Below are 22123 nucleotides of genomic sequence, written 5' to 3'. Positions count from 1 at the left end.
GCCATACAACAGAATATTATTTGGTCGTGGGAATGTATGAGGTACTGGGGTGCCCGAGTGGCTCAGTCAATTAAGTGTCTGCCTTTGACTCAGGTCATGATCTCAGGGTCCTGTGATGGAGCCCGTGTCGGGCTCTCTGCTCAGTGGGGAGTCTGCTTTCCCTTTCCTCTGCCCCCACACCCGTCGCCCAGCTCATGTTCTCTTCCTAATTTTAGAGAAAATGAAAAAGGTACGAGATACTGATATATGCTAAAACATGGATGAACCTTGAAAACGTTGTGCTGAGTGAATGAAAGCAGCCACGCGAGGTCACACAGTGTACGATTTCACTACATGAACGTCTGGAATAGGCAAATCCAGAGATAGGAAGTAGATGAGTGATTCTGCCTATGGCTGAGCGATAGAGAAGGTGAGTATTTTAAAGTGTTCACTTGAAAACACGTAACAACACATCAAACTTGTGATTTCTAGGATGTTATCACTTAAAATGAGACTCTTTATTTAAAAAGAAAATTAGGGCACCTGGGTGGCTCAGTTGGTTAAATGACTGCCTTTGGCTCAGGGCATGATCCTGGAGTCCTGGGATCGAGTCCCGTATTGGGCTCCCTGCTCAGCAGGGAGTCTGCTTCTCCCTCTGACCCTCTCCCTTCTCATGCTCTCTCTCAAGTAAATAAAATCTTAAGAAAAAAAAAAAGAAAATAAACAAAAAAAAACCCCTACCCCTTAGATTATAAGACAGGTAGTGATCTGAAAGTTAAAAAGAAAAAAATCCAAGAAGGTCGTATAAAAATCTTTAAATCTGGTAAATAACAGAATACCAGATGCAAGTAAGGGCCCCCAAATGTATAGATTTCTTCATTCAATCTCTGGTTTTATCATCAGCTTCAATCTGATTTTTCACAAACTTTTTCTATTTTTAGTTGGCAGATAAACCGTGAAGAAAATGAGTTCCCCTTAACGACAGCAGATGCTCAGTGAAAGACTTGTTTGACCCAAGACAGAAGTCTGAAGGAGGCAGGAGGCCACAGGCTGCTTATCTAGGAACCCGCGGGACACCGACACCCACGCTCGCGGCACTTTACCTTCCGTGCGCCTCTTCTTGGAGCGGGGGTAGCCCTGAGGGCTGGCCTCTGCCGTGCTCTCCACAGGGCTGAGGGAGTGGCAGTAGGTGGTGACGGGCCCCCACGGACAGTCAAGGGACTGGGACACACGCTGCAGACCCTTTCCCAGGTAGGACAGTCTAAGGAAGGGGTGGGGTGAACAGGCTGAGTAGCTCGCGGGCCCTCAACGGTCCCTACTTCCCTGATCCGCATCACCGCCCACCCACCCGCCAACTTACAGCAGCTGCTTGTCCTGATGGAAGAGTCGGGGGGAAAACTCGGAGAGGAGCTCCAGGAATGCCAGGTTTGGGGGCTGACCAGAGGAGCCAGCCGGAGGAGGCTCAGACAAGGAGAATCTGATGCCTTCCCTTGGTTGAGCAGAACGACTTTAGGAAGATGGTCCCTCTTCCCTTCCCTCCCAGGGCTGAACCATCCTGTCCGAGGGCCCCTTCCCCAACCCCGGTTTGTTTCCCAGAGGACCCCCACTGGCCAGACGGCTCCCCTTCGACACCCTTATTCCTCCCTCCCAGACCGGGCTTGTAGCTCTCCCTGCACACAGCCGCTGGCTCAGCCCTCCCAGAAAGATCCAAGGACCCTGACCTCCAGCCTTCCTTACTTGTGTAGCGCGACCACCAGGTCACGGTTCTGTAGCTGCTGGGGTCCAAAGCTCAAGGCAAACCTTCGGGCGAGGTCACGCATCTCACCGAAGGCCGGAAGCTCATTCAGGCCCTGGGGCCCCTGCTCCTGCAGCAGTTCCGTGTACAACTGTGTGCAGGAAAACACGGGACATTTGGGAAAAGCAGCAACAAAGTGGAAATAGGAAAGTACAGCATTCCCTTCTCGGCCCAGAAGTCCTAAAGGGCTTGGGATGTCATTGCTACTTTTACTCTTTGCTCCCACAACCCTCTGCGGTAGAGAGCGCCTTCACCCTTGCTCTATAGCAATACAAACGTCTGGAGTAACTGAAGGGACTGAGACCACAGACTAAAAGAAAATTAGGAATTTCTATCATTTTACTGTTGGTGCTCCTATGTCCCAATAGCTGAATTTCTGTGGCGTTAGGGTGGAAACTGCCCATCAGCGAGAACTTTCCACAGACCTTCTAGTTAGGAAGGAGACTATCAAGTAGAGTCAAAGTAAATCAGAAGTTCCTGTTCGCAAGGATCTGACATCCTACATGGCTGAGGGCGAGCGGACAGTTGGCGGGCCACGGGGAGGGCAAGTATCATCGGTCTGAAGCGCTCCAAGCACCAAGCAGAAGGGCGTACCTGCTTGAGGCTTAGCAGCAGGATTCGGGAACAATGACTGCGGTCAATCTGCCTTGCTCTGGTTAATGTTTCCTTGATAATGTCACCATAGTCATTGTAGAACTGAGGGACAGGAAATGGAGAAGATCATGTTTGACCATAAGACAAGACTTCCCGTTCTATTTCTTCTCATCATGTGTCCTTCCTGAAGCACTTTATGTCAGGAAACATGAATTTGAAGTATAAGACAACTTAGACTGGACCTGCTCTCCAGCCAGCAGGCCCGGGCCCAAAGACATCAGAGTGTAGATAAAACAATAAAGGAAGAAACTCTGCCCTGAGACTGTATCTTGGGGAAGAAGCGTAATAAGCTTGCCAGTGTCTGCTCTCTTTGCGGCACTGAAGCCTTCACTGTCTGCCTTTCCCCCACTAGAACAGAAGCTCCTCTACTCTGCGTTGGCTCAGTGCTGTGTCCTTAGTACGTGGAATGGTATCTGGCCCAGAGAAGGTACTCAAAATATACATAAAAAATAAGCAGGAATCCTTACAATGGTGAGTCAAGGAAACTGAGGTACACCAGCTAGATATCTTGTAAGGGTTGATCCTCTTCCATTGTTTTTTTTCCAATTATTTTTTAAAGGTTTTTTTTTTTTTTTAATTTATTTGACAGAGAGCACAAGTATGCAGAAAGGCAGGCAGAGAGAGGGGGGAAGCAGGCTCCCCGCCGAGCAGAGAGCCCGATGCGGGACTCGATCCCAGGACCTTGGGATCATGACCTGAGCTGAAGGCAGAGGCTTAGCCCACTGAGCCACCCAGGTGCTCCTGTTTTTTTGTTTTTTTTTGTTTTTCTTTCCCCTTCTTGTATTATACCCCAGTTTATGGAGACTGCATTCACAGGGGGAAAAAAGGTTCCGGATATGAAGAATAAGATTTTCTTCCAATAAATTTAATCCAAACAGCTTTCTTCCCACGCTCACTCACTACTGATTCTTCTACGTCTCTTTATTCCAAGCTCTTGTGGCCTTCTTCCTCCTCCCACTCTCCTTCACGCCTGGCCTCGAGCCTGGCAGCATCACCTTCCCCATTCTCCTTCCCGGAGTGCTCCAGGGTCTGAAGTCCCCGTGCTCAGCCTGAAGTCGGTCCGCCGCACCTTGTTGTAGTGTTTGAAGACATCAGAGGCCGCATCCATCTCCAGGACCCCATAGAGCAAGAGCTTGCAGAACCCAGCCAGGAGGCGGCGCCGCTGGTGCAGCTGCTCTATGTGCACATGATCCTCCTGGGAATGGCCTGGCTCACAGCGAACGCAGAATGGAGATATCAGAACCACAGATTTAGGACTCTTGCCCTTAAGTGCCTGAGCCAGGCCCAAGCCCCACACCCCTTCCTGAGCCCCAGGTATAGAGTCCTTGTACCGCTGCCCAGTTCTCCGGGCTGGATGAAGACGTGGTCCATGAGAAAGCTGGCTAGCTCCGACTGGAGAGTGGCTTCAGGAAAAAAGACAAGGGGTCTAAGGAAATCGCGACCCCCTAAGATCATCTGAGGGCTGAAGACGAGAAGTAGATCACTTAGTAGGACAAAAGCCTGTTGGGGAAAAAAGAATGCTTAGAAAAGATAGGATATTAATCAAGACAGAACTTACACAGCTCATTTCCCCTTGGAACAAGGCTTCCTCAAACCACGGGGAGAGTCATGCCTCCTTGGACCCCCTCGAGTACCTGCTCCTGGATGTCAGAATCCACATCTGAGAGGCAGCTCTGGCAGAGTTCACAGAAGGCCACCACCCTCCCCTTCAAACTCAGCAGCTGCTTCTGTGGAGACAGTGCTTATGCAGGAGGAACAGAGACACAGGCTGCTTGCTTCCCATCCCCCCTACTCAGACTCACACTTACCTGGGAGGCATCTGATTCAGAAAGGTGGGATAGTGTCCAGAGAATGGAAAAATAGACAAGAGTCAAGGCTGGCAGGATCACCTGTAACAACCAAACATCACCAAGTGGACGATCAGGAGAGTGAGGAGCAGATAGGGAGGGAGGCGGGGACACACACCCGAAAAAGTGAAGAGAAACAAAAGCAGCGAAGAGAGAAAACGAGATTAGGGGACACTGGGTTCCTTCTCTGGGAGTAAAGGCACGGATTCTGGACAATCGTCAGAGAATTCTATCTTGGACAAGCACGCCACTGCTCCCTTAGTTATCTGCCGTCTCCTAGAATCCCTCAACTTTATCCTTTACTCCCAGAAAACCAGAGAGGCGGCTGCTTCCAGGCCCTGCACAGTACAGGTCCCCTCTAGGGCGGAACAGAAGGAACGACACGCGCCCGACTCCCCTCTCGCGTCTACTCCGCAGCCCCGGGACTGGAGCTGCCTGGGCCTGCCCGGAACACAGAGCCCTCAAGGACTCGCCCTGGGCTCATCTGGGACTCGTCTACTTGCCTGGTGAGGGACCTCTCCTGTGTCCACGGCCTTCCGGAGGAGCCGGTAGCACGGCTCATAGAGCTCCCAGCGACTCAGGTCATGGGCGCTTTGGGGAAGAGGGGGCAACGTTACACAGGAACAGCACTGCTGGCATCAGCGCCACGGCAGCAGCAGGGACAGGAGAAGGGACCGGCGAGCGGCTCACTTGTAGAAGGCGGAGAGGCGCTTCAGAGTGGCTGCCAGGCTGTACACCTCGTCCTCGTCTAGGAAGGGTGACTGAGGACGTAAGAAGATCCACGATGGGATTTTGCCAAGAATTCACACACCCACGTTCCCCATCTCGTGGCTTTCTCTGGTCCCGTCTCTCAGCCCCAGGCTCTACCTGCAGGAGCTCTTCAAGTTCCTGCTGGAAGCGGTCAGTCAGCAGGTCCACCAGCTGGCTGCGGGCAAAGTCCACCCGGCCGAAGAAGGTGAACTCGGGGTTACAAAGCAGATAGAGGGCATGAGCCCCCGCCTCGAGCACCGCAGGCTCCGCGTGCTTCACCACCACTTCCTGGAGTTGCTGTAAGAACAGCTCCAGGTGCTGACGGAGAGAGAGGTCAGAGAAGGTAGAGTGGTGGGGGAGCCGGGGGGGGGCAGTCTTCTGGGTGGGGGAGCGCTGGGGGCGATTAAAAAACAAATCCGATTGAAAGCATTAAACTTCAAGGACAAGATGTCTGTGAAAGGGAAGGCTTATGGACTTTTCTGGAACCCAAGTTCTGGAGAAGAACCAGATCTTGGCGGTAGAACCTCTGGCCCTAGCAAGGAAGCGGCACGGTCTGTGAACGGCAGTTTCTTCTCTCCTCACCTTCTCCAAGCGCCTGGTACAGTAGATGTTGAGGTCAAAGTGGTTGAGAAGCTGGAGCAGGGGGGCAACCTTCTCCGCGTCAGCCGAGAACTGCAGGGATGGAGGGGAGCGCTGTCTCCGAGCTCTGGTGCGAGCCCCGCTCCCAGGCCGTTCACCGCTCGTTCCCAGATACTGCCCGGTGGGGTGGCTCTACCTTGGCCAGGAGCTGCGGGAGCAGGGGGATGAGGTGCTCGGTGAGCTTCACCTTGTCGTCGGCTTGGGTCTTCCGTTCTTTGGGGGTTAAGCCCTGGAATTAGACATTTGAGGGGTGGAGGGAAAGATGTAGAAAATAGCAAGTCCAGAGAGTGTGGATGTGTAATCCTCTTCCTTATGATCTCATCTGCCCAGGAAGGGGGAATTCATTTGGTAGCTCCTTCAGATCTCTTTTTTTCCCTAGAAATGGAAATCTCTGAGGGGCAGAGAAGGGGCACACAAACCCAGCACTGGAGGATAAAGATGGACAGCGCTTATCTGGTTTTAATCTTGCTCACCAACCCACCCACCCTTCCTGTCATACCTTCTTCCCAGTGAGCCGCCCCACGGGCGGGTGACCCTCGGAAGCTTGCCGAACGCTGGACACAAGGATTTCTATCAGCGTGCTCTCCTGCACGTCGCCCAAGTCTGGGTTGGCAGGAGGATGAAAGACAGAACCACAAATTAGCCGCCCGCCATCTCCAAGTCACTCCAACTCCCCCACTGCCCACGACGCCTCTGCCTTTAGAAGACTCCCGGTTTCCTACTAGGAGGTGACAGGCCCCCTCCTCCAGCGGTCACACGGCACGCACTCTGGTCCTTCTCCAGCAGCAGGCTTGTCAGACTCTCCCAGTCCTTCAGCTGAGCCCCTGCACAGTCCCACAGGCTGTCTACCAAATAGGCAGCGTGGTCATGGAGCTGTGGAAGAAAGTATATGGGTTTTTTTATTTTTGTTTTTAAAATTTTATTTAAATTCAGTTAACATATAGTGTATCATTAGTTTCAGAGATAGAGCTCAGTGGTTCGTCAGTTGGATAGACGCTCATGACCTCACGTGCCCTCCTCAAAGCCCATCACGCAGTGACCCCATCCCCCCAACCATCTCCCCTCCAGCAACCCTCAGTTTGTTTCCTCCAGTTAAGAGTCTCTCATGGTTTGCCTCCCTCTCTGATGTCGTCTTATTTTATTTTCCCTCCCTCCCCCTATGCGCCTCTGTTTCGTTTCTTAAATTCCACATATGAGAGAAATCATAGAATCCTCTTTCTCTGGCTGACTGACTTTGCTTAGTTAGCATAGTACCCTCCAGTTCCACCCACATCATGGCAAGTAAGATTTCATTTGAAAGAGGTACATGTTAAGTTACTGAAGCCACGTTAGAAAATTCCGGTAAATACTGATAAACCGCGTCTTTCCTTCCTGCAGCGCCAGCTCCCATTCTCTGCCACCAGCAGGTCTCCCGCACCACAGCCAAGTAACTCCTTCCCATACGTCACCTCGCTCTCCACAAAGAAGGACAGCAGAAGGTGGAAAAAAGTCCTCTGGGCGCGTGGACTTCGGCGTCGCTGTCTCCCACCCTCGGCTCTAGTCTCGCACTCAGGGTAGAAGAGCCTGGCAGAACGAGTGTGGGGAGAAGGCCACGCGTGGGAGCCAATGAGGAGGGGCTCATCACGACGGAGCACAGGAGAGTCTGGGGAGACGTGTGAGGGAAAGAGGGAAAGACCCAGGGAAAGCCTCAACGCGCTGAGGAGGGGACAGGCGACACCAGAAGAAACGTTAACGGGTATGGTGGGTGGTCCCCGGGAACAGCAGCAGCAGACGTAGGAGCGGAAGCAGGACGGCGTCACAGGAACAAACGAGAGGCCCCTACTCACTTCCAGTACAGAAACTCCCCCGCAGCAGACGCCAGGGCCCGGTGAGAGGCATACACCACAGGGTAGATGCCCTCGCAGTCCGCATCTGTGAGCACGCCTTCCATGTTCCTGCCAAGACAAGAGTAAACTAACAGCTGAACAGGAACGTTGTCCTCCAGCACAACTAGGGCTAGAAATAAAGAGGCAAAGGAGGATTTGGGAACAATCCCAAAGAGAAGCCAAAAAGAAAAAAAAAAAAAAAAAGCACCGAGGATGAGCTGACCAACAGCTTTTCAATGATGAGTGGAAGACAAAAGAGCATCGAGAGTTAGAGATGACAGGAAATGTTCCTGGAGATCCCGCAACTCGGGAATGACCCCCGGCTTTCAACCGGTACATAAAGAAGTGTCAATTTATGAGAGATGGAGGGACAGGACTTGGGGTCTGTCTGTTGTTGGGAAGGTCAGACTCTGAGACGCAGGGCTCGCCGTCCCCCAGGACTCACTTGAGGATAATTGTTAGTAACTTGACGGCCTCTACTGCCACATCATACTCTCGGTCCATGACCATGGAAACCATCCGGTCCTGCAGGGAGAGAGCACAGCGCTCAGCACCGGATTGTACCCATCCCCCAAGCTCACGCTCTCACTTGAGATTCCTAAAGAGAAGGCGCGGAGGCAGGTAGCTACAGACAGCAAGAGCGACAGGAAGGGAAAGAGGAGGTGTGGAACCCTGAGAGTGAGCCAAGCACAAGAGCGCGGCCCAGTCGCACCTTGAAGCGGCTGGTGAAGAGCTCCAGGCGGGCCGTCAGGTCGCGGCTGCTGTACAGCGCTTTCAGAGCCTTCAGGCACTTCAGGCGGACTTCTCGATGCTGTCGAGGACAATGGAACCAGGACTGACTATTCTCTACTCAACCCCCACTGGGCCTTCTTCCCCCTCTTGCAGAGGACTCCTTCTGGGCCTTGGTGTCCTGCGTGTCGAGGACTTTGGGATGAGTCAGAGCTAACAAACAGACGGATCACAGCAGAATCTGACAATCCTAACGAAGAGAACCTTGGACTACCACCCTAGCACTCGTCTTACCAATCCATTTCTTGCTTTTCCTAGCTTTCTTGCTTTTTCCTAGGGAAAGTCTTTCCCTACTCCGGTCTGGAGGTGTTCAATCTCCTAGAGGCCGCCTTCTCTCTTCTGCCTTATCCTACCTTCCCCAATACTGGGCAGCTTTGAACTCCGCAGCCTTCCTTGATGGGCTGACCACTAGTGAAGCTTTCAAACGGCAAAACCAGGAAAAGCTGCAGCATCTTAGGGCAGGAATGAGGGGCAGGGGAGCGGGAGAAAAGAGACACGTACCTTATCATGCAGGGTCCAGCCAATATATTTCAAATAGCTGTCCGTGAGGAAAGATGTGCTATAGCTTTGCATCCAAGACCCAATCTCCTCGATGCAGATCGCACGGATCTCAGGAAGGACATCCCTAGGCGCAGAAAGGGAAACTGACCCCTTAGCACCTTCTCTCCAAACTCACTTCCTGTCCTTCCACACATCTTCCTGCCGCAGAAGAATCTATTTTCTTCACTGAAATACCCTGCCCCACGCCTTTCATCCCCTCCTCCCAACAGAAGTACATTAAAATGAAACATTTTCTTTCTGTAGTACTGCATAAAATTATTGAGCATATCCTCCTCAGCGCTTTTAAAACTGATTTTGGGAGTTAATATACCACTGTTGGCCAAACTTCCACTAGAAGAAAGCATTAAAATCCGCTGAAGGGTTCTGGAAAGGCAGAGGTTGAAATCTAGTTAAGAGGGAGGGAAAAAACATGGATGCTATTTTTAACTTGACTCCACCCGTTCTTTTAAACAGTGTAAAACTCCCCTGCCTTTAGCACAGCGACACGGCGGGCTGGGTAGGGAAAGATGTGCCAAGCTGCCCACCCTCAGGTGAGCGCTGCCTTTTGGCTCTTTGCCCTTGTCCTCTCAGGTCTCCAGCCCCAGGAAGATGGGGATGGGAAGGTCTTCTGCAAAGTTGGAGCAGAGGAATATCAACAATACCTTACTCTTCTATCTTCGCTCCCAAAAGAGCTTTTAGGAGTCTTTGTAGTTGGGGATGAACTAAACCTTACTCATTTAAAACATCTGTTGTCAACAGTGTTTGCTCCTGTTGCATTAGCGCCAGGACTCCCCAAATAACCAGGGTCAGGACAGGGGTCTTGTTCCTTTTACAGATTCTATAACCAAGGACCAGCTGCTTCAAGGAGAGGAGCTGATTCACTCACCTGTACCGATGCACAAAGACACCCCTGAAGAGAGCATTCATCATCCCCTCAATCTCCTCTTGATGCTCTTGGAGCTGGAGGACAGGGAGGAACAGGTCAATCTTTCTTGTGCCCATTGGCATAAGGCCACAAGAGTAAACTATGACTTCCATCTATTTATTTCCTATTTATTACAGGACACACTCTGAACCCCTGAAAGCCTTCTAATTCTAGAAGAAAGTATGTGGTCAACTAATGTCTCAGAGGTTTATTTGTGTTTTTGTAAAAATTAGTATCTCCTCTGGGTCTGGTTATTCTGGCTATCTTTGGCTATTTAGAGGCGCTAGCTGGTAGTTATACACATCTTTGGCTAACAACAATTGAGAAAATGAAGCTTTAATAAATGGGAGTTTGACAGAAAAAGTAGAACTAGCAAAAAAAGGGACGGAAGAAATTAGACCAGTGGTCTTCAACTGGGAGCCCCTCGGGGGACATTTAGCAACTTCTGAAAACACTTTTAGTGGTTACTCCTGGGAGGGGGTACTACTGCCACCTAGCGGATAGAGGCCGGGGATGCTGTTAAACATCCGGCCGGACAACCCCCGTGTCAATAGTGCCATTGTTGAGAAATCCTGGATTAGATGAATGATAGGTATCAAGGAAGCAGAATTACAAGAACAACAAGGAAACAGAATTATAAGAAAACATTCTTTAAGACAACTGATCCTACCTCTTCAATAAATCAACATACTGGGAGGAAAATGGGGGAGGCAGCAGTTCCATGTAAGATTAAGAGATTTAAGAAATACAAAAAATACGGTGCATAATCCTTAATTAAATACTGGTTGGAGATGATCAACTAAAAAAGGCATTTTGCAGACACATAAGGAAATTTAAATATGGACTGGGATTAGAAAATTATTAAAAAATAATTATTAGTATTTTTGAATGTAAAAATGGTACTGAGATAATGTGGGGATAATTTTTAGGTGACTTAAAAAAAAATATTTTGTAGAGTACAGATTTTTTTTTTTTTTTTTTTTAAAGATTTTATTTATTTATTTGACAGAGAGAAATCACAAGTAGATGGAGAGGCAGGCAGAGAGAGAGAGAGAGGGAAGCAGGCTCTCTGCTGAGCAGAGAGCCCGACGCGGGACTCGATCCCAGGACTCTGAGATCATGACCTGAGCTGAAGGCAGCGGCTTAACCCACTGAGCCACCCAGGCGCCCTAGAGTACAGATTTTAAGTCTTTAGGTGGAAATACCAGTATGTCCATAATTTACTATACCAAAAAAACAGATGAAACAAATACAAAGAAATATTAGTTGTTAAATCTACGTAGTTTGTATACAGTGTTCATTCTACCAGTGTCTCCGCTTCTCGGAATGTTTGGAAATTTTCATATTGAAAAGAAAAGGAAGGGGCACCTGGATGCTCAGTCGGCAAGTGGCTAGCTCTTGATTTGGCTGAGGTCAGGATCTCAGGGTCCTCGGACAGAGCCCTATGTCAGGCTCTGTGCTCAGCACGGAGTCAGCTGGAGGATTCTCTCTCCCCTTCTCCCTCTGCTCCCCCACCTCCCTGCTCCAGGACACACTCTCTCAAATAACAAGAAAAGGACTTGGTTGGCTCAGTCAGTTAAGCGGTTAAGTATCTGCCTCCATCTCAGGTCGTGATCCCAGGATCCTGGGATCCAGCCCCACATCAGGGTCCCTGCTCTGTGGGGCACCTGCTTCTCCCTCTCCCACTGCCGCTGCTCCTGCTTGTGCGCTCACTTGCTTGCACACTCTGTCAAATAAATAAAATATTTAAAAACAAACAAATAAGTAACAAACCATAAGAGACTCAATCTCACAAAACAAACTGAGGGTTGCCGGTGGGAAGGGGATAGGAAGAGGATGGTTGGGTTATGGACATTTGGGGAGGGTTATGTGTTATGCTGAGTGCTGTGAGATGTGTAGGCCTGACAATTCACAGACCTGTACCCCTGGGCCTAATAATGTATGTTAATAAAAAGTAAAGAATAAAGTTAAAAAAAATAAATAAAAATAAAAAATGAAGAAAAGGAAAAAGAGGGTAGAGGGAAGGAGGAAAGATGTGTCATCAGCACCAATTTCTATACAAATTTGGAAAAAGACGATTGGGAAAAGGCCACTGAGCACAGGGATTAGGAAGTTACTGGTTTAGAGAGAATAATTTCACAGAAAATCCAGGTAGCAAAAAAGGATTCAGATGGAAATGAAGGAAGCAAGGAAATGCTAAAAAGGAAGGTCAGAGATGGAGTAGTTCATAAAGAAGAAGGATCAAGGGCCTACACACAGTTATACCTGAAGAGCAGAAAACAGTGGGTAGGGAGAGATTAAAAACCAAAACCCGAGGGTGCCTGGGTGACTCAGTCAGTTGGGCAGCTGCCTTCAGCTCAGGTCATGATCTCGGGGTTGGGGGCTGGACTCCCTACTCAGCCCCCTTCCCTACTTTGCCCCCTCTCCCTCTCAAATACATAAATAAAATCTTTCAGGGGCACCTGAGTGGCTCAGTGGGTTAAGCCACTGCCTTCGGCTCAGGTCATGATTTCAGGGTCCTGGGATCGAGCCCCGCATCGGGCTCTCTGCTCAGCAGGGAGCCTGCTCCCCACCCCCCCCACCTGCCTCTCTGCCTACTTGTGATCTCTGTCAAATAAATAAATAAATTTTAAAAGAAAAGAAAGTGATAACTTTATAAATAAATAAATAAAATCTTTTTTAAAGCTTTTAAAAAGTAGAGAAAAAATAAAAACCAGAAGAGAAATGATAACCGACGAGACAAGAGCCTAGACAAATCAAATAAAGATTTACGGTGGTAGACTCAATATAAGGCCCAAGACAAACTCCCCCCCCCTTTTTTAAAAAGATCTTTTAAATTTATTTGACGGAGAGAAAGAGACATAGTGAGAGACAGAACTCAAGCGGGGGTGGGGGGTTGGGAGAGGAAGAAGCAGGCTCCTCGCTGAGCAGGGAGCCTGAGGATGTGGGGCTCAATCCAGGACCTGGGATCATGACCTGAGCCCAAGGCAGACGCTTAACGACTGAGCCACCCAGGCACCCCGGCCTGAGACAACGTCACCTACACAAGATTTAAGATCATACAGACACTGAAAATAGTAAAAGAGAGTGAGGAAAGGTTTACCATGGGAGAGACCTTGGTGAGGGGTGGGAAAACAGTTGGTGCAGTGAAACATGGGGAGTCCTCCCAACCCCATGCCTGCGGAATTTCAGACACTGGGAGAGTAGGGGGCGGAAATCAGTGTCTCATGACATATATAGCTGCCTGAAGATTTAATCGATATAACAGATTTTGTTAGGGCTTATGTCCTCCAGTGGTCTTTAAGTTTGAAAGGGAACAAAGCAAATAGCTACTCTACGCCAGACCAGGCAACTCACTCACCATCTCATGTAATCTTCATAAAATGGCCAAATTATCTCCTTTTTAAAGAAAAGGAAACAGAAGCTTAGAGATTACATAAGGCCGTGGAACAGGTAGCTAATTGGAACAGAACTGAAACCCAGGAGTGACTGAAAGGCCTATTGCTTTCCAGTCCTTCACAGCTGACCCTCCTTGTCAGTGTTTGGCCTTTAGTACTCCTGGGGTGACCTGCAGACTGTACACTTGACTAGGTCAAAAATTAACTCCCTGCGTAAGATGCAAGTGCAACACTTAAACACATTTGTGATAATGAATGCAGACAATGGAAACTAAGCAAAAGTGGAATTATAAAGAACTCTAAAATTTACTCTAAATTAGAAATAATTCATTGAGCTCACATTCCTGAAACAAGATAAGCACACAATGACCTCTGACAGGGTGGGTGTATTAAGAATGTTGGACTCCACTGTTCATGACCTGGAAGGTCATGACGCCTCTGGCTTACCCAAGAGAAGTGCTCGGGCACTGCTAAGATGGGCTACAGCAGCAGCAGATGGAAACTGGGAGAAAGGGAGGGACGAGGCAGGAAACACTTCTTACTTCTTTGCGTTTCTCCAGCAGGCTCTCCAGCCGCTCAGGTGCTCTCTGTCCTGGCCCCTTATTTCGTTCAGCCTCATACTGTCGCTGATTATTATCTTTGTGCAGACTCAGCTGAAGGGCAACTCTTACCAGGGAGGTCATTAGCTTCATGGCTTTGAGCCAGGAAAAACAAGAAAAGGGAATTATTATTTAGGTCAGAGGAGTGAGGATAGGTTCAAAAAAGAAAGAAAAAAAAAGCTTCTTGTGGTTTCAGTGGGAAGAGGAGGAGAAAGCGGGAAGTGGGGCAGTTGGGGGAAACTTACCATGGCTGCTGCCACCACTGCAACCAAAAGACAGAACAGAAAGAAAAAGATTAGAAAAGAAGAAGAGGGCGCTTGTGTGGCTCAGTGGGTTAAGCCTCTGCCTTCGGCTCAGGTCATGATCTCAAGGTCCTGGGATCATGCCCTGAATCTGGCTCTCTGCTCAGCAAGGAGCCTGCTTCCCCATCTCTCTCTGCCTCTCTGCCTACTTGTGATCTCTCTCTGTCAAATAAACAAATAAAATCTTAAAAAAAAAAAAAAGAGGAAAAAAAAACAAAAAGAAAAAAAGGAAGGGCAGTAAAAAAAGCTAGCGGAGTGACCCTAACATCTGGAGCAGACTTTTTTTCTCCCTCTTTTGGGCTTCCTTTAATCCTCAGCATATTCCCTGCAGGTGAGCTATGAGAAACAAGTTAAGGCTGAAAATGGTCACTGTAATCTACCCTTTCCTGTAATACCACTAGTGAGAAACTTGATAGAAGTTCAGGTAAGAAGCCTGCCCTTTAAGCAAAGAGCTCAGACAGAGGTAAGAAGGAAGATGCAGGACCGAAGAACAGAGGAAATTCCCCAGAGAACATTTATAGAATAAAAGTGCGTGCTCACCTGCCAGGGTGCTGGTGTGACGGAAGGCACGGACCTGGGAGTCTGACAGTCCAGTGAGCAGGGAGATGAGGTTGTCCATTGGGAAGCCGTCATAGAGAAGGCTATACTGGCACTGAAAGACCAAGGTCTTCACAAATTCACAGAAGCTGCCCTGGAACTTTTTCCAGGATGGACCTGGTGCTGTCAGCGGATAGTCTCCTGAGTCCTACAGGATTTATGGAAAGGATGAGAAAAGTATTATCAAGTCTATGAAACCACAGGGACTTGGGATGTCAAAACCCAATAGCAGAGTAAAAATGTATCTCTGGTACACCTCATTTCCTGCTATTCTCAACTCTAGATGCTTATTCAGATAACATCTATGGGTCCCTTTTGCCCCTAAGAAATTAAACTCCTTCCAAAAGCTATCCTATTTCCCAAAATCAGAAAAAAGGAAATAATGGGCCTTGGATTTTGAAATAAGAGTGGCAAGAGGATTCTGGTTGTCCTTCTCCACCTCGTTAAACTGTTCTGTCAGGTGCCGGATGATCTCGGAGTTGGACATCTTCTTGAACATCTCGGGGGTCACATTGCCTGAAGAATGGAGGAAATGAGGTACTTAAGAGAAAAATAACAGGACACTGTGACCATATGCATATACACCTAAGATGAGCTATGGAATACGCTGAAAAAACCTTAGGTGGGGAATCAGAAGACCTGAATCCTCATCATAAATCTGTTACCAGCCAACTGTGTATCTGCTATAAAGCAAGGTCTCTAGAAAATCCAAAGGAATCAAACAACAGAAAGCAATGGAAAGCTATGGTTTAAAAAAAATCCAAACAGGGGCATCCAGTTGGCTCAGTCAGTAAAGCATATGACTCTTGATCTCAGGATAGTGAGTTCAAGCCCCACGGTGGGTGTGAAGCCTACTTTAAAAAGAAAAACAACAACAACAACAAAGCAATAAAGCTACACCAATTCTGGATTCTTATACTGCAACCTGCCTGAGATCATCTTGCCCCAGTAAATTAGGTCATGACCTCTGGGGATCTGGGGCCCATAGCTTCAGTGGCGAAATACAGAAGGAAATGGCTAAGGAAATAACGAATAGTAAAAGATTATTTCATCTAGAGAAAGAAAGACTAAAAAATGTCTAATGGTCTATTTTCATATTTGTGAATATCATCTTCATTGTGTTAGTGTGATTAGTTATTTTTCCCCAAAGGGTCTTAGCTCCAGGCCAACATAGTTCCCTAACTGGATCACTTACCTATTTATCTATCAACAACATAGATCAGTGAAACTTTTCTAATGCTTTACTTTCTCCCTTTATTTAGAAAACAATTAGTCTTACTCATCTAAATGTAGCAAAAGTTTCATGACGTAGGAGTAAAGGGCTAGGGAGTACAAGGGGTAGGAGTTTCCTCACCTTTACAGCCACAAGATCGGATGAAAAAGTTAATGAGCTCCAGGAATCCTGCATCCTGGTCTTGCTTGTAGCTATCCAGCCATTCATCCACCAAAGACTAGGAAAACAAGATGGATTATTTCTATTTCTGGCAATATGACAGACTGAAAATGTTATAGGACTGTCCCCACTGAAACAGCTAAACTTCTGATAAAAATATTAGAAACATATTCTAAAAGGTATTGCTGAACTGGAATGAAAAGTAGAATCCCATATAAATAAAAAAAAATGAGGTGAAGGTAGCAATCCTGGGAGATAAGGAAGCCGATTTTTGCTCTGAGGGTTCTATTAAACGCTGGCCATTCTGACTTTCTGTCCAGATAGCTGCATGGAACATAGAGCATGAAAGAGCTTTTGGGTTTTCAAGAAGAGAGCTCCAAAAAGAGGTTTCTGTAATAAAGCTAAGTGCTAGAAAAAGTCACATCATGGAAGCAGGAATGGGAAACAAACCTACAGGCTAGAAGGGGACATCAAGAAAACTAGCTTGTTATGACTAGTGGAGGGGGAAAAGAACTCTCCCTTGAGAACTCATAACCATAAGCCATCTCTCAGATCTGGATTTGTAGTCCAGATCCACACTATCTAATGATCAGAATACTCTCAATCAGAGAATTTAATTCCAAGTGATTCTGGAATGTTCCCAGTCAACTACAGAAGCAAATGCAGATTCTTCCCTTAAAAGCCCACCTGTAACCCAGGGCCCAAAGAATTCCAACATATAGAGCTCCAAGAAAAATGAGCAGCTCACAGTGAAGCTTAGTAAGGAAATAAGGCACTGAAAATCAGAATTATCAGGGAAAAAATGGAATTACATTCACAGACTTCAAACATTTAAAATTATTACAGATTATAAACCATGCTACAAATAAATAAATAAGTAAATAAAATCTTTTAAAAGCCCCACTTTTATTTCACAGAGAGAGAGATCACAAGGAGGCAGAGAGGCAGGCAAAGAGAAGGAAGCAGGCTCCCTGCTGAGCAGAGAGCCCAATGTGGGGCTCCATCCCAGGACCCTGAGACTCTGACCTGAGTCAAAGGCAGAGCTTAACCCTCTGAGTCACCCAGGTGCCCCCTGATAGAACTATTAAGAGACATGGAGAATAGAGTGGGAAGTTCTAATTTGATGTCTAATTGAATTGTGGATGATACTGGAATGACAAAGAGGCACTATCTGAAAAGAATTTTCCAGTCATTGAAAGACACCAATCTTCAGAGCCTAGAAGCAACAGATTTCAAACATGACAGAGAGAGGGAACAGAAGCAGGGGGAGTGGGAGAGGGAGAAGCAGGCTTCCGGGGCTTGATCCCAGGACCCTGGAATCATGACCCGAACCGAAGGCAGATACTTAATGACTGAGCCACCCAGGCGCCCCTCTTTATGGATTTTTAAAAAAAAAAGATTTCATTTATTTATTTGACAGAGATCACAAGTAGGCAGAGAGTTGGGGTGCGGGGAAGCAGGCTCCCTGCTGAGCGGAGAGCCCAATGTGGGCTTGATCCCTGGCCCTGGGATCATGACACGAGCTGAAGGCAGACACTGAAAAAGCCACTGAAACCACCCAGGCACCCCCTCTTTGTGGATTTTAATACATCTCTCTGCAATTGACATACCAGACCAAAACCAAACAAAAAACCCAAAAACCTCGTATAAATATCAAAGCTGTATCACATTTAACACTTTTTTTTATTTTATTTATTTTATTTTTTTTTAAGATTTTATTTATTTATTTGACAGAGAGATCACAGTAGGAGAGAGGAAGGGAAGAGATCACAGAGAGAGAGGAAGGGAAGCAGGCCCCCTGCTGAGCAGAGAGCCCGATGTGGGACTCGATCCCAGGACCCTGAGATCATGACCTGGGCTGAAGGCAGCGGCTTAACCCACTGAGCCACCCAGGCGCCCCACATTTAACACTTTTGATCTCACCCAAGAGAACACTCTATCCAGCAACTGGAGAACACACACCTTCTTTGAGCATATGTGAAATAGTTTTGGAAATGAACTGAATGCTAAGTCATAAAGCTAGTGTCCGGGTGCCTGGGTGGTTCAATGGGTTAAGCCTCTGCCTTCAGCTCAGGTCATGATCTCAGGGTCCTGGGATTGAGCCCCACATCAGGCTCTCTACTCAGAAGGGAGCCTGCTTCCTGCCCCCCCACCCCCTCCTGCCACTGGACTCTCTGCTTACTTGTGATCTCTCTGTCAAATAAATAAATAAAATATCTCAAAAAAATAATAAAGCTAGTCTCCATGTTTCAAAGACCATATTTTCTGACTATAATGTAATCAAGTTAGAAAACAATAACAAAAATATAAATAGAAAAACTCCTTATGTGTGAAAATCTAAAACTGTTCTAGAAACTATAAAAATCTACATTATACATCAATAAGACTATGTCTCAAATAATTGAAGTGAGTCACAGAAAACTATATAAAGATGGTTCATTTATTTAAAGAACATATTCGCTAGTGAAAAAAATATAAGGAAAGACAAGGGAATGATTAACAGAAAATCTACTCTAGTGATTATCTCTGGGTGGTGAGGGGCTGCCTGGGCTGGATGGAGAGAAGATATATTACAGCACTATTAATGTTTCTTGAGCTGAGATTAGAAATGTGGGTGATTATTCAAATTTTTAAAAACTATATATGAGCCTTCTACACTTTTAGATGTAACAGAATTACAATAAAATTATGGGAAGAAAATGCAGGGAAGGAGAAAAAAACTGGGTTTAACTGTTAAAGCGGAGCTCAAAAGTGACAAGGGTGAACAAGTTGCCACCCATACCCATGATTTCTCTCTAGATTATCCAATGCCACTGCTTGCCTCCTCCATCCTGATTAATAAAAGCAAAATCTATCCTGTTCTGTGATATTTTCAGGAAAGCAGCGTTCTGTCACATCCAAGGTCTTCCTTACATCATTCCAAGGATTCACTCCATGGTCTTATCACTCTTTCCTCATACAGGTTACACTCCCTACATCGTCCACATTAAATCAATTTTGTAAACATGTGTCCTTATATTTCTACAACAGGTAAGATGGTAACAAGAAACAGAGGGTGAGACCCTGTTTTACCTGCATGTCACTTTTGGCAGCTTTCACAGCATCGAAGAGATGACTGGCTGGTACCTCTGAGTCTTTCTGGCCATCACCACGTATCATTCGGGACCCCTTCTTTGGATGTTTTGCCACCTAGTAAGTACAAAGAGATCAAAAGTATTTTAAAAAAGTCAAAGTGATAGGGGCGCCTGGGTGGCTCGGTGGGTTAAAGCCTCTGCCTTCAGCTCAGGTCATGATCCCAGGATCCTGGGATCCAGCCCCCCACCAGGCTCTCTACTCAGCAGGGAGCCAGCTTCCTCCTCTCTCTCTGCCTGCCTGTCTGCCTACTTGTGATGCCTGTCAAATAAATAAATAAATAAATAAATAATCTTTTAAAAAAAAAAGTCAAAGTGATAGTAACAGTCTTATTGCCACACAAGTAGGCTTAAGCTGCCAGTTTCACAGCAGAATTTGATCTAAAATAACGGATTCTTACGTTGTAAGCTTTATTATTTCTAACTTTTGCTTTTTTTAGATTTGACAGAGATCACAAGTAGGCAGAGAGGCGGGGGGTGAGGGGGTGGGAAGCAGGCTCCCTGCTTAGCATGGGGCTCAATCCCAGGACCCTGAGATCATGACCTGAGTCAAGGGCAGAGAGGATCAACCCCACTGAGCCACACAGGCACCCCACTTTTTCTTTTAAAAAGTCCCTTAAACCATTCTTTTTCCTTTCTATCTTTAATAACCTTCTTTTATTCCTTTCTCTTCAAAATTTCCCTTCCTCCTTACTTCTGTCCCTTAACACTCTAAGTTTTGCTCTTTCATCAAACATTACCTGAGCCTTTTCTAGGTTTTTGTTTTTGCTGCTTCCCAGACTAGGTTCAAAAGCAAAATGAGACTGATTGACTCACTGGGGTTGTTTTGAGGGGTCGTCTTGCTGCTCTCTTCCTCACGCTGCGTCTCAGGCTATCTTCAAAGTCACTGCCTTCATCAGCTGACAAAGAATCACTATCCCTATGAGGGAGTGTGGTTCTCCTTAGATACGCCACCCCAGTCCCTCTGTATAAAATGGCAAATGTATTATAATTTCTTTGTCTGTAACTGTAGGCCCTTCCCCATGAGAAAAATATATTCGGATTTTTTTCTGAAGAGGAGGTTTACTTTAACAGGGAATAGAGACAAAATCTTAAAGGAAAACTTTCACTTGAAGAAACAGTGACGATGAAAAATGAAAACGGGAGTGGGCAAAGGACAGAACTTTCCTAAAATTCTCTCTAAGAAAGTCAAATGATAGGGATCACTGCTGTGGAGAAAAATTGGCATGCCTTGGGAAGTCACACATTAATCATATGTAAACTGGAGATTAACAGGTGCCTAGAGTTAAATTTCACCTCTTGAAACAAGTTCACAAGTGTTATTGGTTAAAGTTAAACTTCTATAATAGATAAAATCTGGTTCCCAGCAGTAGCACTGATAGAAAGGTGTCAGAGGAAGCCAATTAAAAAATAACCAGGAGATAAATCACATCTTGTATGAGGTTATTTTTTTTTCCTGGAAAGATTAAAAAAAAAGATATATTATTATAACCTTCATAAAGTAAGCTCAAAGATAAGGATAGACGGATCTGTTTATAAAATCCCCCCCAAAAGGAACATCACACACCAACTAACAAGTATATACAACTTGTTAAGAAACAAATGAACTCGTCTCCTTCCCCCACTTCCCCACACCTGTACACGTCGAATATACAAACCTATTGGAGAAAGACTCGGATGAGCTGGATAATGGACTTAGAAGATGTATTATTTTTGGTGCCTACAACATGCAGGGCAGGAAAGAGGAAAAACAAAAAACAAACAAAAACAAAAAAGCAAAACCAGCCAGGGGAGCTGGAAAGCATCGCTGTTCTGAACCAGTAAGCTTCTCTTAACGTTTTCAGAGAGTCACAGGCATACAAAGGGGAAAGCTGCCCACACTGCCCGAGAAAGCCAGGCAATGCAACAAGTTCTCACCAACTCCACTCACCCCTGTGAGGTCTGGCCCGAGTCCCTGTTACCATAGGGCACACTGACAGAAGAACTAGAGGATGCAGACAAGCCCCTCTGTCCACCTCCTGCTGCTCTCCGCAGCGGCGAGGACACACTGCTTGGGGAAGAGGAGGACCGCAGGGTAGGCATGCTGGTCCTGCTGCGGAAGAAAGAGAGAAAAGGGCCTTTATCCACCACGTCTCCAGCCTCGGCTGCAAACATGCCCTCTCTTTCCAAGGGGACTGCTCTGCAACTCGGGGTTGGGGTGTGGATGCACCAAAAAGAAAAGAAAAAAAAAAAAAGACAAAAAGTCATGCCTCTAAGACACCATGGCCTGAGGGGTGCGGGCTGGGAGTTGTTCTCCAGGGTTGCAGCAAGACGCACCCCTGAGCCGCTGAAAGCAAATCCTTCTCTGCAGGAGTCCAAGCGTCGGTGGCCCCGTGCAAGGGGACCGGCTCCCTCACGTTGCAAGTAAACCCCCCCCCCACAAACAAAAAAGGACCCACTCCTGCATTTTCAAACTGGAGCCTGATTCCACATTGAAGTGAATAGGTAGCGCTCAATGCCCGGGGGGCGCAGCCGCCATTAGAACCGGGCCAGAAACGCTGAAGGAGCAAACGCAAACTCGCGTTCCCCTTTTTTTCCCCAGAAGATGGTATCTCTGACAAGATCCTGGGGTAAGTGGGCTGAGGAGCTTCCTAGCTGTTGAAAAGACTATCAGTCTCTTGGGGGGCTGGGGCTTGGGGCTCCTGGCCTCTCTGGAGAAAACCACTGAGGCATGGAGGACGGCGATTCCTCTCTCGGGGCTGCGAGTGCAGGTGGGAGGGCTTAGTCCCAGGTCCCAAAGGAGCCTCACTGTTTGAGCCGGGAACAGCGACGTCTGGTTGGGCAGGAATGAGGAAAAGATCACTGCCTCCGGTCCCTCGGGGGTTCTGCGGTCACCCCACCTCCAGGAGAGGCGCCGGCAGCTTCCCTTGCGGCGGTGGAA

The 22123-nt window shown here is 47.2% G+C and overlaps 1 protein-coding gene across 9 annotated transcripts in view; it reads right to left on the bottom strand.

Moving 5' to 3' along the window:
* Positions 1-22082, bottom strand: part of STAG3 (STAG3 cohesin complex component) — a 36777-nt gene extending 14695 nt beyond the window's left edge. For 3 of the 9 annotated variants that reach the window (XM_059414522.1, XM_059414524.1, XM_059414527.1), the window contains exons 1-29: positions 21992-22082; positions 21134-21295; positions 20020-20122; positions 19145-19261; positions 16034-16130; positions 15119-15195; positions 14623-14827; positions 13724-13875; positions 9745-9818; positions 8820-8943; positions 8242-8340; positions 7975-8054; positions 7491-7598; positions 7113-7227; positions 6387-6537; positions 6164-6267; positions 5801-5893; positions 5608-5697; positions 5143-5343; positions 4966-5036; positions 4779-4866; positions 4237-4317; positions 4063-4155; positions 3760-3928; positions 3498-3634; positions 2369-2470; positions 1717-1865; positions 1340-1468; positions 1083-1240 (exon numbers count right to left, since the gene is read on the bottom strand). In XM_059414522.1, the coding sequence (XP_059270505.1) occupies positions 1083-1240; positions 1340-1468; positions 1717-1865; positions 2369-2470; positions 3498-3634; positions 3760-3928; positions 4063-4155; positions 4237-4317; positions 4779-4866; positions 4966-5036; positions 5143-5343; positions 5608-5697; positions 5801-5893; positions 6164-6267; positions 6387-6537; positions 7113-7227; positions 7491-7598; positions 7975-8054; positions 8242-8340; positions 8820-8943; positions 9745-9818; positions 13724-13875; positions 14623-14827; positions 15119-15195; positions 16034-16130; positions 19145-19261; positions 20020-20122; positions 21134-21285 (3319 nt within the window). In that variant the 5' untranslated portion in view covers positions 21286-21295; positions 21992-22082. The other 6 variants (XM_059414525.1, XM_059414526.1, XM_059414523.1 and 3 more) reach the window with 5 other exon arrangements.
* Positions 22083-22123: the final 41 nt, after the last annotated feature.

The sequence above is a fragment of the Mustela nigripes genome, chromosome 11 (genome assembly GCF_022355385.1).
Source record: "Mustela nigripes isolate SB6536 chromosome 11, MUSNIG.SB6536, whole genome shotgun sequence".
NCBI classification, from domain to species: domain Eukaryota; kingdom Metazoa; phylum Chordata; class Mammalia; order Carnivora; family Mustelidae; genus Mustela; species Mustela nigripes.
Note: the sequence above shows the minus strand (reverse complement) of the source record. Positions and strands in the feature narration are given on the sequence as shown.